Source organism: Anomalospiza imberbis, chromosome 18 (genome assembly GCF_031753505.1).
Source record: "Anomalospiza imberbis isolate Cuckoo-Finch-1a 21T00152 chromosome 18, ASM3175350v1, whole genome shotgun sequence".
NCBI lineage: Eukaryota > Metazoa > Chordata > Aves > Passeriformes > Viduidae > Anomalospiza > Anomalospiza imberbis.
Genome location: NC_089698.1, coordinates 2,056,540 through 2,071,606, shown reverse-complemented (window position 1 = coordinate 2,071,606; position 15,067 = coordinate 2,056,540). Strand labels below are relative to the sequence as shown.

At 51.5% G+C, this 15,067-nt stretch overlaps 1 protein-coding gene across 9 annotated transcripts in view; it reads right to left on the bottom strand.

Moving 5' to 3' along the window:
• Nucleotides 1–15,067, bottom strand: part of NCOR2 (nuclear receptor corepressor 2) — a 229,749-nt gene that overhangs the window by 107,594 nt on the left and 107,088 nt on the right. For all 9 annotated transcript variants that reach the window (XM_068208356.1, XM_068208364.1, XM_068208365.1 and 6 more), the window contains exons 5-6: nucleotides 9,506–9,685; nucleotides 4,140–4,253 (exon numbers count right to left, since the gene is read on the bottom strand). In XM_068208356.1, the coding sequence (XP_068064457.1) occupies nucleotides 4,140–4,253; nucleotides 9,506–9,685 (294 nt within the window). The remainder of the gene's footprint in view (nucleotides 1–4,139; nucleotides 4,254–9,505; nucleotides 9,686–15,067) is intronic.

The window sequence follows — 15,067 nt, the reverse complement described above, 5'->3', positions numbered from 1 at the left end:
CCACCTCTGAGGTGCCAGACTCAGCAGAGATCAGCTTTCTTCCACAGGGGAGACACTAAAATCACTCACAGGGTTTAATTTAGGAGATCCCCAATGTCTCCATCACTGTCAGCCTCTGGATCAACCGAGGCATCCATCCCAACCTGATTTTTCCGTTCTGTGCCACTCTGCCAGCACCCAGCTCCTGGGGAGGAGCCCCCGAGCACCCCGCAGCCAAAACTGTCCCCTGAGCTTCCCACAGCATTATCCAAAGGCTCTTGGTAATTTTAGCCCCCGTTTCCAAACATAATTTTGTTTCTTCAAGGACTGAACACACTTTTGAAAATAGGACTCAAATGCTTCTGACAATGCTGCCCACTGTCTGTTCCCAGGTTAGTCCACAGACAGCACCAAAAACATTAATTCCCATTCTCATAAATCCTTTCAGAAATGGTACAGTTGACACTTGGCTCAGATACACAAACATGTGTTTTTCTGTGTAATACTGTAAAGATTTCCCAAAAAGGACATTTTCGGGTGCAACTTCACAGCCCATCTTTGGACAAAAGAGAAAATGGCTTTGGTCAACACATAGCAGGGGAGAAGGCACCTGGATCTTGAATATCAACTGTTCCTCTACAATTCAAGTCCCCTAAAAGCTTCCCAAATGCAACCACAGCCTCACAGTCACGGATTTGACTGCAGTCAAGAGCAGCTTCTCTCCACTCTTTCCCAGCAGAATTCGTACAGTCACCTTCTTTTTTTCTGGAAATCAATTACATGTCCAGCAGAGTGTAGCAAGAGGGGATTACAGGTCACATTTTCCATAATTATCCTCTCTGACACCAAGGAACTTTTCAAATCATACGCGTTAAGTAGGTCACAAGAGGGAACAGCAGCGTGATGGGCATTTAGCATCAGAAAACCTGAATTTGGAGAAAATCGGATACAGCCCAGCGCCGCCCTCATCCCAACCCCTCATCCATACCCAGCACGGTGGTGAGAAAAATGTATAGACTTCCCTGATGAACCATAAGCTAAAATTAGAAACCATTCACGCCTGCAAAGCCACAGCTATCGCCAAAAGGAAAGTAGGTCACAGAATGGCTGGCTAACTTGATTTTCCGGCTTCTCTAGCTGCTCTGTCCTCACGTAACCCCTCCTCTCCCATGGGCCGTTTTTGGTCTCTCCTTTGTTCGGGTATGACTGCGGGCAGTGTGCGGCTCTGGCACGGCCTGGCAGGAGCGGTGGGAACGGGCACGGCAGCGCCCGCCTGCTCGGCGGAGCACAGACCCGTGGTTCACAAAAAGCTAAGCCAGAGCCAGGCAGAAGCCCCTCCACGAAGCTGCTGCCTCCCACCTGCTCGGGGATTGGCACAAGGGCTGGCTTTCTGCCCCCTTCCACAACGTTGCTCTTTAAAGATCGTTTCAGGCTTTGCCAGCACTTCTGGGGTGCTTTCCTTTCTCGCCTCCTCCTGAGGCCTGAATATCCTCTTTTTATTTGCATTTCTTAGCGTGCACTGCCTCCCTCAAGCAAGCCACAAGCCAAGCGATGCGAGTAAATCTGGCTTTCCTTCCCTTTGTGCATGGGCTGGAGCCCTGGCTCAGCCATTACCGACGCTTTTCCCACAAGTAGACCTCCAGGCATCAACTTCACTGCTTTTCCACGGCACAGAAGAGGCAGAAAAGCTTAAAATTTGGCTCAGTGACCTTCATGACTCTAAATCAATACATTTCTATCCGGCTTGCAGTCCTTTGCTCCAACCAACTCACCTTGCAATTAATCGTAAAGCTGCAGGTCAGCACCGGAGCGTCTGGGCCTCTCCCACATTCACAGACAGATGGAAACACCTGGAGGATCTGCTGCCATCAAACCCACCCTATCGCCGGCCACCAGCCACTCTTTTCCACCACAATCTCAACTGACTCTAACCCCAAGACCCTTCCTCTTCCAGCTTTCCTCCTCCTGGCCCCAAAGGCAGAGCAGCCACCACTAAAATGCATCCCAAATATTCAGTACAGGAGAGGCTGAAAGCTGAACCCGTGAATGTTCTCTAGAAGGGCAATTACGTCCTGATTCCACCCTTGTTACTGGAGCCTCGACAAAGACAACGCTCAGCACTCCCTTTCCCCTGCAGCCCCAGCTCAGCCTCTCCCTGCTGTGGTACCGGAGGGGCTCCTTCCACCCCCAGCCATCCCAGCTGGCCAGGGATGCTGCCAGTTCTCTGTTGCCCACAGATAGATCCCGTCCTCTCCAAAGCCGAAGGAGGAACCTGCCTGCAGCCTGCTCTGGTTTCTGTCAAGCCAAAGGGAAGGTTGCTGGTTGGAGTCTCCTGCCCACAGGCGAGCTCTTCACACACAACACGCAAGGGGACTTTACAAGAACAGGGAAGAATCATTGTTTGCCCATCCCTGGCATAATTCAGACATGAACACAGAGCCAGAGTTGAAATTATACAAACATCTGGTGTCCATCGTGACCTTTGCTTGCTGGGCACCCACCTGGAATGAGTGCACCCATCACAAAGGTCAATGGTGAAACTCCTGGCACCAAGCTGGCTGAGATCCCCCTAACACTGGCAAAGGGACGGCACCAGCTCTGAGCACTGTGTGTGACAGTGTCCCAGGTGCTATGGCCATGGACTTTCCAAGAGAAATGTAGAACTCCGTGCTTGCCCTCCACAATCTATGCCATCACCCAAGGGACAGGGCAGAAATGCCAAGTGACCACCCGGAGTGGTGGTGAGGCTTGGAGAGCAGATCCTCTCTGCTGTGAGAAGGTGGTGGGAGGGAATGTGTGACCCTTCTGCTGGCACGGGCAGAGACGAGAGGTGACAAAGCAGGACAGGGGGTGGCTGGCAGGACACTCAGCCCTGAGCCAGCTCCAGCTAATGGAGACTGCGAGGATGCAGGCTGTTGGGGATGTGATGGCTGAAGATCACCTTTCCCTCCTGCCTCACCACCATCACCCATTTCTTCCCCTTGCAATGCGGTTCAGCTACACAAGAGCGTCCACGGAGGATGGGGCTCAAATGAACAGGAATAAAAATGTTTGAGAACTCACTTTTTTTGTCCCTCCCCCTCGCACAGGAGGCACAAGCCATCTAGCTCAGGACCCCCAGAGAGGGCACTTGGTGGTGAGAATAGCTTTGAGGAACACTGGGCACCTGCCCCCAAAGCCCAGTGCTGTGCAGCCATCACCAGCTGGCGCTTGCCAACGCTTCAAACACACCGACCTCAGCCTTCACCCACTCACACAACACACCGTGCCAGCACTGGGTTTCCTACTGCTCAGGGAGAGAAGCAGATGGAAAAAGGAAAACCAGGAAAATTGCACTGCCTGGGAGCGCAGGGTAGGCGATTTTTTTTCTTTTTAGGAGTCAGGCACCTGGATTTCTGCAGCTCCCAGTGAAATCGCAGGCCTCACAATTCACAATAATTAGCGACTGGTAGTTTTCCTTTTATGCAAAATCATCCTTTTTATCCAACACCTAAATGAAAATGAATATGCTTGATTATCTACCAAAGGGCCCAATTTCTGAGCATCGCTCCAATGCACGCAGAAAAATTCATCTCTCCTCGGGCTGCTATTACAGGCAACAGCTGATAAATGAGCGGTCAAGGCAGAGATCCAGAGCCAGGGATGCCAGCCTGACCTTTGTTAATGTTATTTACAGCATCAAATATCCACAAATCCAGCCATGGCTGCATCCACATCCTTGCTGCTCCAGCCTAGGGGGCTTAGGGCCAGCCAGGAAAGCTCACAGCTGGCCTGCCACTATTAGAGCAGCACAGATGTCACCCTCCATCCACGCAGCCCACCCACCATGTCAAAGCCCACCCCTTGAGGCAGCTTTCAAGCCGGTTCTCTCCTAGGGGAGAAGATGAAGCAAACTGTTTAACAGAGAAGAGTCGGAAGCATCTCTTGAATGCTTCATCTCTAAGGCTGATCACAGGAAGCCCCCCAGGCAGGTTCTTCAGAAGACATTAGTGCTCTTCTGCACCATTCTGACAGGGCTCCATCTATCCCACTCCCACGGCCTCCACCCCAAAGGTAACACCCAGGAAAATCCCCCACCTGATCCTTACCAACCTCCCCATCCCTGGCCACGGTGACAGGGCACAATCACACATTTGTCCTTCCATCATTTCCAGACTCACCCTGTTCTCGTCGTAGATGATCTGCACCAAGCTGCGATGTTTGGACTCAATAGGAGGGGGAGAGATGGGTTTTTCAGGCTCTGGTGGTTTGGCTGCTTCTTCCTCCAACTGTTGCTGTGGAAGGAGAGGGGGGAGGAGGAGGGTGAGTCACAGCGAGAAACGCAGCCGTCCCTGTCCACATGAGACTCTCTGTGGTGCCTTGACCGAGGTAGAAACCGCCACGGCAGGAGACTTCCTGCGAGACACGGGCTGGGGAGGGACAGGGAGAGGGAGGAGAGCTCGCAGCAGCCCCAGCCACGCAGGCGCAGCGCTGGCCTGCCCCAGGCACCGGCCCTGCGCTCGTGGGTCGGCCTGGTTTAGGTATGGAGGATGAGGACCTGCCTCAAAGGAGCCTCCTGGAACGGGCCTGAGGCTAGAAATAACGATTTTACTGGGAACATTTAAATGAAACCACAGCTCCAGCCCGGCTCCGTGCTGCTACCTGCCTCTGGAGCTGCTGCTGCGTGCAGGGAGAGGTGGAGGAGCCAGGGGTGATGAGCAAGGCTGCTCTCCACCCTCAGCTTCACCTTGCAACGGAGTGGTTGGAGGACATGCCTTGGGATGACTGCGCTCCATTAAATGACTCGTGCTCCAGCCATCCCTGCACTTTGCAGCATCACCTGGTCAGCAGCTAAACCTGACATTCCACCTGCAGCTCCGTGAGGTGGGAGGAGACATCCCAGCGCTTCCCATAAGTTTGAGGAACTGCTCAGCTGAAAGAGGAAATCACAGATTCCTCCAGGCTCCTCCTGGGGCCAGCCTGTGAGGAGGGAGAGCGGCAGCTGCGGGGCAGCACAGGCACGGGAGAGGGAGCGGCTGTCAAAAAACGCTGAGGAGTTGAGGATTTTTTCCCTGCTATGCTCCGAATCGCCAAACCTTTGCAGTTTTTTTTTTTTTTTCCCTGCAGCTAAAGCATCCCCTGTTGAAGCATGAGGAAAATCGAGCGAGTCTTGTACTAGGAAGAAAATGCACCTGGGACTTGGCTTGCACCAGAGCACAGCCCTGACTTCCCAGAGACAGTGGTGGCTGGTGGCCTGAGAAGAAGGTGAATCTATTCCTCCTCCTCATCATTTCTGCTCCTGCTGATGACACCTTTAGCACACCAGGGCAGGAGGATGCACTTGGGATGAACCCAAGAAAGCACTTAAGCACCCAGGCAGGTTGAATGGCCTGGCTGAGAAAACTCACACTCCTAAAATTGTGTTTCAGTGGATGAAGCACCCCATGCTGTGGACTCCACCTCCCCACAGGTGGATACCTCTCCCCATAGAGGGAGAAGCAGCAGTATAGGGAACACCAAGATACAGTCAAAAAAGTTGTTGTTGCTGGCCAGAGTGGGGAGCAGGTTCTGGCAGTGCAGGAGAGCCTGTGTCCCATAAACTGGCATCACCAATAGCCTTAGAGTTACTCCGGCCACGAGTGAGAACAGCCAGGAACTGCCCAGCTTGAGCCATCTGCACCCTGGAAGGGGATGAACCTTTCCCAGCACTGCAGGGATCTGTCCCTTCCTGCCTGCAAACAGCCACACCACGGTGGCACACTGAAGGCTCCAACCACAGGAACAGCCCTCTGCTCTTCTCAACCATGGCCACACCTCAGGTGGCCCAAACCACAGGACAGGGGACAAGAGCTCCTCAAGAAGCCACTGCTGGAACCATGGGCTGCAGAGCTGTATATGGCATCACACCTGGCACAGAAGCAGCACTTCCAGGACCTGCCAGCTCTTCCCTGGTGTCTTCCTAAGGCACCTTATCACACATCCTCACTCCCATGGGGTAAACTCCAAAAACTCCAAAGAACGAGCCAGCAAAAAGGATCAGATCCATCTACTTCTCTTGGTGAAAATATTTGTGTTTAAAAAAAAAAAAAGTCAAAGCATCCAAAACTTGGCTATATCGTTCTGGAAACCCACAAAAATTCTGCCAAGTGGTCGGGCATGTAGCGAGGGATTTCAGATGAGAGGGTTTGATGGCCTATCAGGAAACAAAAGTTTGCCACTAAGTGGAGGCTCATTAAAAACAGCTCATTAGAAGAAAAAATACAAATCTAATTATAGCTGAAATACAGTAGAGAATTAAACTCTACTTGCTGTGGTGTGGCACTGTATGGATATTAAAGGGGTAAGGATGTGAGGGGGGACTGGAGGCAGCTCACCTGACTATAGCCTCCACAGCTACTCCTGGGAGCCGTGGGGAATGGCAAAGCAAAATAGGTCAGGGTTCCCAGACAGGGACAAAATGGATTTCTTAAAGGTCTGCCACAAAAGCCAGGCTGGGACTGTGACCTTTACAGGGAGAGAGCTGCATGAGAGATGAGTGCTGACGGCTGCACACCCCCTCCCTCCACCCAGCAGTGGCTGCCCAAGACCTCCCTCCTCTCCCCAAATGGAAGACAGGGCAGCAGTGTTGAAGGGATGCAAGATGCCACCATTAGCCACAGCCCTGGCTCCTACAGAGGAGGGCTGTGGCTCATGGCTCCCACAGGCCGACCCATTCCCAAGTGGAAGAGGTGCCCCCTCCAGGAAAGAGACCCTTTGGCTGGACCACGTGTTACAGAGGGACACTGCAGGCTGCAGCACTGGTGGGAAGGTGGGTGGTATTTCAGGAAGGCTCCATCCGTGCAGGCACCAGCTCCTGTGCTGCAGACACCTGCCTGATGAAGCCAAGGTTGTCACACACACACCCAGCTGCCGTCACCTGGGCACTGGGATGCTTCACCCGCCTGGGCGGAACAGAGCCTTCCAGCCACAGGGCAGCTCTGAAAACCACTTTCAAAGAGAACACAGGAAACTCAGCCCGATGGAAGGGGAAACCCTGGAGCTCTTCCACCCAGCCGGCTCCACCTCCATCACCAGGTGGGAGTGTTGTACTCCCGGAGAGCCCTTGGCTGAGCTCAGCGCCCGGGGAGGCTCAGGCGCCACTGCAGAGAACAGCCCAGCAGTTTATTTCTCCTTCAGATCCCCGGTGCCGCTGCCAGGAATAAATGCATAAGGATTATCCTTCCCTGTCAGGGAGAGGGGGAGAGAGGACTCAGCGAGAGATTTAAGCGCATATGGCGCATGAATGAGCGGGGGATGGCTGACGGAGGTGGCCTCCTGCCAGGGGTGTGCAGGGTTTGGGGAAGGTTTCTCAGCTTGCTGAAGACGTTTGCTTCTTGCAAAGTCCAGGCAGAGCCTTCCCTGCCATTTCTGGAAAAACCAGAAAGAGAGAGATGGTGGAATGTGGTTGGTTGGGATTTTTTTTTTTTTTTTTTTTTTTTGGACAGCCTTCCATACAAGTGTATTTAATTACCCTGAGAAGGCCTCCCAAAGACAGAGGGGAAAAGCATTAGGATATTCTGGCTGTATACAATTTCTCCCCTGCTCCACTGATGTTCCTGCAGGAGCAGTATCTGTTCCAGGCCCATTGCTTTCCCTCACTCATGCTCCTGCACTGACAGCTCAGATGCACAGATGCACAAAACGTTCCTGGAGCATCTCAGACAGGACCCCCTGCTCCAAAAACACTTCTTCCCAGATGTGCTAGCTCTGCTGGAGGACTGGGATGGGGAAGGCTCCAGCCAGAGGGGGAAGGAGGCCATAGTGGGGGGGCTCAGTTTTGCTACCATATAACTTTGCCACCACATGCCAAAAATTTTTAAAAAAATAGAATAAAAGGAAGGGAGGCAACACTTTTACTGCCAACAGCCACTTTCACCTTCTTCCCCATTTAACAGAGCATTTTTGTGGGCAGGAAGAATCATAAAATTTGTTCATAGGGAAGAAACAAAGCAACTGAGCATCCAACAATAAAAACCCCATTTCCTCACGGAAGGACAGCTTGATTTTAAGGGCGAGGAGCATATGCTGCTCCTGTCAGCATCAGCAGCAGCTCCTCAGCATCCCTGAAAACTCAGGCAGTGGATCATCAGAGCTGCCAAGACTGGGACCTTCCCTGCCCTTCCCACTCGGGAAGCCCTTTTCCAGAGCAGGAAATGACTGGTTTGCATCTCTTTCCTCAAATGTGAGTAAAAAACATGGACCAGCAGCCAGGTGTCCCCTCCCAGGTGGGAGAGGACACCAACATTCTGTCTGAGCTTCCTGGGAGGGACAGCCTTCACCCCAAAACCAGCAAGAGGAACCTCTGTGGTTTCCATCGCTCCAGATGTTCCTCTGGGCCCCGTGAGCTGGCACACAGGGCTGCTGCCTCACACCCCCAGCACAGCTGCTTCTGCTCAGACACCTCTGCAGATATGAAGCAAAACACAGAAGAAAAGGGTCCTTCGCATTCATTAAGCTGTATTGTTGGAAAACAAAATGAAAACATTCCTGCTTTGTCTTGCAGAACAGAAAGGAACTGTGTTTGGTATGGGAAATACAGATCTCATGGGGAAGAGCAGGGGCATGCTCATTCTAAGGAGCTTCAACAAATAGCCCAAGTAGAAAGGTTTTGCTCCATTCCCAAATTCCTTCTGTAGCTACAACCCCTTGGGAAAGGTCATTTCTCTTTGGCAGTTTGGGATCAGCAGCCATCAGGGAGTTCAGAAACTCATCCCAAGCAAAGGAAAAAAAAAATACCAGAAAAAAAGAGGCAGAGAAGTGATTTGCTTTAAAAAGTGAAAGCCCTTAAGTCTGCGGGTTTTTTCACAGATGTCCCTGAAGGTTTTATCATATTAATCTCTTAATGGGTTTATGGTAATTATGTACAGGCCAACACTGAGTGGGTCATCCTTTTGCTGGGGAGTGCTCCTGTGCAGGGTAAAGCTGCAGCCAGAAGATCAGATTCAAATCCCTGCTCAAGCACAGCCCTGACTGGAGCTGGATCAGATGCTGCCCAAGGCTGCAGAGCTGGAAAGCTCCAGGGAAAGAGGACTGGCTGCACTGAAAGGGCCATTTGGTCACTGCAGCAATGTTTAAACAGCCCAGTACTGAATACTGGCAGCAACAAAAGCACTGGGGAGAGACAATTGCTGGAAAGGAAAAAGAAAAGACCTTGTGCTACGCTGGGCTGTCCAGATGACTCGGACAACTCAGGCTGTGCTTCCAGCTCTGCTGCTCACCACTTGCATATCCACTGCCAAGGCACCGAGGACACGTTTTTCTCTCTTTTAGGTTCTCTGATGTGCAAAGAGCTATGAGCTGGGTTTCCAAAGCTCTCTCCCTCATCTTGTGACTACCAGCTCCACACAGCAGCCACCACCCATGTCACACCAGGGAGCAGGGACACAGATGATCCTGGTGCACTGGCACTGCCACTTCCCCTCTTGCGGCCATGCAGGGGCAAGGACAGGGCCTGTGGCAGCATGCAGAAGCAAGGACACGTGTTCCCCTCCAGACCACAGCCTCTTACCTGCTTCTTCTTCAGCTTGGAGATCTGCTGCTCCACCATGGTGATCTCGCGGTCCACGCGGTCCATGTTCTGGATGAGCTCCTCCTTGGAGAGCCGGGTGGGCAGCAGGTCCAGCTCGGCGTCAGCGTGGGCAGGGCTCACGGGCGACACGGGCTCCAGTTTGCCAGGCAGGCCACGATCCTGGGAAGCGTAAAACAACCAGATCATCTCTCTCCCAGGAGACTCTGGATCCTTCTCTCATCCTCCCACAGCTCCCTGGCCCATTCCCAGCCTTCTGAGATGCACAAAACCCTCAAAAAAAACCTGCTAGACTAGGGAGTACCAGCTGTCAGATCACATCACCACAGTGCTCCACAACCTCCAGCATCTCCAAAGAGAACCAGGTTATTCTCCCAGGGACATGAGGGCAGCTCTTCCTCCTGACAAAGCCTCAGAGGCTCACACCACCTTGAGTGCTGCTCATGTTCTTACAGGATCAATAAACCCATCCATATTCAGGAGCTCCCAGCACCACTGTCAGAGGGCTCAAGGCTACTCCTCTCTCAAGGCAAAAATGAGACACCACAATCACATCCTCCTCGGACAGTGCCACAGAGACAAGGGCAGCATGACCCATGCTGAAGGAGAAGGGGCTAGGAGGTCAGCCCCTGGGAGGAAAGAGGGCTCTTAGCTCCTTCATGGCCATCTTTCTCCATCTCTTCCTAAGCCCTGAGGATACTCTGAGTGTTGGATGTTGAATGCATCCATCCAAATACGGAGAAAAAGAGGATAGGTGAGTCAAGATAAAAATAGACCAAACTGACGGTTTTCAAATTCCAGGTGAAAAAGCTCTCAGCTCAACAAGACCCTTCAAGTCAGAGATTGGAGAGATCAGCAAAACCTCCGTGGCCATGACAGGGAGCAGCTCCAGTGGCCCAGGGCTGAGGGCAGAAGGAAAACACACCAAAACATTCAGCTTTGCCCCCAAGCAGCTGGGATGCCAGGAGCACCCCAGGAGCCACGCTGCCTCTCCTGCCTCACCCTTCCCCTCTGCAGTTCCGAGCAAAGCAGCCCACTCCTGCCACCACAAGCTGCGTGCCTGGATGAGCCTGCCCACCTGGGATGAAGCAGCTGTTTAGTAGCCACTGGCCACACAGATGGGATCACCCACCACCAGCCCACCCTGACCCAGGACACTCCTCTCTGGCAGCCACCCAGCGCCGTAATTAAAAGTTTATCTATTCATTTGCTTAGTGAGTGGATGGATTTATTTTCCTAGAGGGGGAGAAAAGGAGCGGTGGCTCCGTTGGTAACCCTAAACCCCTGCCAGGCTGGGCAGCCAGCACAGTGCAGCTGCCGTGAGGGGAGGGGAGGGATGGGGGAGGCAAACAAGGCAAGAAGTTCACACAACTCTGCCACCTTCATTACAGCAGCCCTGTAGAAAGCCAACACTGCTCTGTGCTGAGCACCCTCCTCTCCGTGCTGACACCTGTGAAAGGCCAGGCCTGAGCCTCTGCCCAGGCTGGTCCTTCTGCCATGATGGGGCTGGATGGTGGCAGCACATTTATCTCTCTCTCAGGATTTTTCACGGAGGTGCACAGAGAGAAGAAAAAGAAAACAATTTCTATTTCTGCTCCTTGTTTTTCCCATGTGGAATGTGTTTGGAGAATTGTTCACCTGGGGTGATTGCCTGGTTGGATTCTGGTGAGGATTGTTTGAGCTGATGGCCAATCCAACCCACCTGTGGCTGCACTCTCACGAACAGGGTCACGAGTTGTTAGAAAAGTAGGTTTGTAGTTTAGTATCTTCCTTTATATAGTATATTAATGTATTATAGCACAGTTATAATGAAGAAATCATTCAGCCTTCTGAACCGGTGCTGGACATCATCACTTCTTCCCACTGGATTCGCCTGCATTTTGCAATACTGGATGGTGGCTTGTGGACCCCTCTGTGCTCCCCCATCTAACCAGGCTCTGGGCTGCTCACCAGCCTTGCTGCAGCTCTTGCTGAACGTGGTGAGTGTGCAGATACCACCCAGCACTGCTCAGCACCTCAACAGCATCTGCTGTGAGGCCTCCACCCCGTCCCTGCTGGGTGCAGCCTGGAGGCACCAATGCCCTTCCCACTGCTGCCATCAAGGGACAGAAAGCAAAAGAGCACCCCAAAACCCCACTCTCACTGTCCTGCCTCAGCTCCAGGAGCACAAAGGCACCAGAAAGGCTAAGCTGGCTGTATCCAGCATCCATTCAGAAGAGAAGCTAGAAGAACATGAGAGCTTCCTGGAGAATCCTGAAGAGAAGATCCTGTCTTGTTTTACTTTCCCATCATTAGACATCAAAAATGGTCAGTCTGCTGTCATGGGAAGGCTTTGTGTTCTCCACAACTGGGGTTTTTGTTGTGGTTTTGGTTTTTTTTCAAGTCAAGAGGAGCAGGACAACCACAAGAAGCAAAAGATAAATTAGCTGTTCATGAAATCTTGTTCAGATTAAGGCACAGGAAGGGGAAGTGGCAGTGGCTTGTAGGTGGGTAGGTTTTTCTAAAGGAAAAGAAGCTACCTGCCAAAAATACAGGAGAGAAAGGCTCCTCACTGTGCATATGAAACAAATTATACTTTCTCTCATCTGCCAATGTGCAGGACAGGGCATCTTTAAACTCCTACTTGGAACAAAACACCTTGGAAACCTGGTTCCTGATACATTTTTATCTTTTTACCTTGTGGAATCTGAAGCAAAAGAGCAGCAAAGCTGAGTAAGGGAAATAGGTGCAAGTCGCAGCACAAACATCATCATCATCTGGTATTAGGAGATGATTACAGCAATAGAGAGAGGCAATGTCCTTGGACCTCACGTACTGCATACTGTCATGTCACAAGCACCTCTCTAAATCAACAGAATGACAAGCAGCAAAAAGAAGAAAAAAACAAAACTAAAAGCAAAAAAAAAAAAAAAAATCTTGTCTGTGCAGTGCTGACATCCAAAAAGCAGAGCTCATGGATTATGTAAGGCATAAAGAAGCCCTTATAAATCACCAAAGTGGGTCGAAAAGAGGTGTGCAAAGACCAGAGTCTGCTCAGAGCACGGGGAAGACTCCAATGGTCAGAGATATTTCAACTAGTGCTCTGCTTCCTACAGCTCTCAAGAAACCCTCAAAATATATTCCCCTGCTCTAGACGGTGTCGTACCCTGAGCAAGTGCAGTGTGAAATGTGAAATTCTCCTTATTAACGTGAAGTCACAGACTTCCCAACCAGTAAGAGCCAGGAGAGGTGGAATAAATCTGCTGGAGGGAAGAAAACAATTACTGCATTACTCAAGTTGATATTTTCTCAGTAATTATACTGTTTCCATGTGATTTGTTTTTACACATGGCTAACAGCTACTGCAGCTCCTGTTTATCCCTGGCCTTGTTTTGTGATTTATATGATAACAAGGGTGGGTGTGAGGAGGGCAGAGGCTGCACAAACCTCCCTGCAGCAAGAGGAGGTGCTGGCACTGAAGAAAACAATTATCACTGAGGAGGTTGTCAAAGAGCAAGGCCAGACTTTGGGGTGGGTTTCTTCTACATGCTTAGGAATAAAAATTCCCAACACAGCTAACGGAGCAAGCCTGCTGTTCTCTATTAAGCAGCGACTTTAAATACATGCAAGAAAGAGAGGAAGGAAAAGGATAAGCCAACTGCCTACTGATGCCTTGAAGAGCAAGTAAGTCTCCAGGTATATTTGATGTCCCTGCCTTCACACACGCCAACATCTGGTCCACAAGAAAAAACGACATTGGGAACCCCAGGCGTGGTCCCAGGACACACTGGAACCTGCACCAGCCCATCTCCACCTGCTTATTCTGCATTACTGACCCAGCTTGTGATACTCACAGAGAAGTCATGTGAGGTGGAGGGATTTAAAAGGGCATCTGTGCCCCGCTTCAGCTCAGCACCTACAGCTGGATGCAGCCCAGCCTTCCTGAAAGGTCATTTTTTCAGCTGCCTCCCACCCTCAGGAGACAGCAGATCGGTAGCTCCGCTCCATCTACACCTAACTCTTGCTGCAAAGTGCATTTTGACCTTGCTGATCCCTTGACTGCATCAACTGCCTCTTCAAAACTCCCCAGTGGAGCTTCCAAACCTCCACAGCCCACCAGTGTGTCCCAGGAGAAGAGAGCTGCTTGCTCGGATGAGCCTCAGGATCTCCAGCATGGCACACGGTGTTTGCCCTACATATCATCCCTGCTAAGCTCAGGTCTCTCTCTGCCTCTCTAATCCAGATCATTAGTGAGGTTCCCCCAAGCCCAGGACAGAGATTTAGGGATGCCAACATCATCTCTTCCACAGTCTGTTCGCTTTCTAATTATCAGCCAGCAGCAGCATTTCCTGCTGGAGCACCAAGAGGGATTAAGAGGTGTTATCTTCAACTCCTGCCCACTCACACATCTCCTGTCCTCACGGGCTGGAGGAGAATGCCAAAGCAGGGAGGGATAGGCTGGGGCCACTCAATTTGCTCTCAAATTAATTCCCAAAAAAACCTCACATGAACTTGTGATCAGGGGATCTCCTTGTGGGGATGCCTCCACCACCTGAGCCTCTCATGGCAGCACCGAGCCAGTGAACATTCCAGCACTGCACCAGCCAACACCCCTCCCAAGCCCCCAATGGGGCTGTGCCACATTGCAGAGCCAGCAGCTCATCCTCCCTGTCCAGGAGCCCAGGGACGAGCAGCATCACACTCTGAGCAGACCCTGAGACCCCAGGGCTTCCCAGAGTCCCTGGGATGAGAACCAAGCAGGAAAGCAACACCCCACTCCTCCACCCGTCAGGTTTTTAGGTAAAAACACACATATGAAACTCCTAAGTGAGCCAAATACAGACTAAAGGAATTTGGGTTTTTAATTGGGTTTTTAAAGTGTCCAACACATTCTGACATATCTTAAGCCTCAGGATGACAGCACTGACAGAGGGAAAAAGTTATGGAGCTGAAAACGAATGTCTCCTTTCCCCAGGGAGGTGCACGAGTACAAAAAGTCAGGGAGTCGGAGCAGTGAAAAGTACATCGAGTTACTGCAATTCTTTTGTTCATGGCCATCTGCTGTGCTAACGGCTCTTTCTGCAGCCTGGCCCTTCAAACGAGGTTTTAATTTTGAATACTGCTGGGCTCCTGCTGGGCTGCATCCCCAGGTGCTCCGAGGGCTGCCGAAGCAGGATGGAGATGTGAGTGTGCTCTGGGAGCACCTGGGTGCTGCTCACCAGCCAGGAGCACAGGGGTGTTCCCCTGCAAGGCCAAGCAGTGCTCCCGAGGGATGCCAGGTGTGGGACCAAGGCATCATCCACCTCCTTCCTGCATCCCCTCTCTCTCCATGGCATGTGCAAAACAGGGATCGCTTTCACTGGAAGAAAGCTACGTGCTCTCATGGGAATTCATGAAGCTGGAGACCAAGGAGCTGTCTGAAGACAAAGCCAGGGTTTTTTTTAATTTATTTTTTTAAATAAATCTGACTTTACGAGCAGGCCCACGAAATTCCTTTCCACCGTAATCCAGCTGAATTCCACGCAGACGGAGCAGAAAACATCCCAACAATTTCTAAAGCTTGCA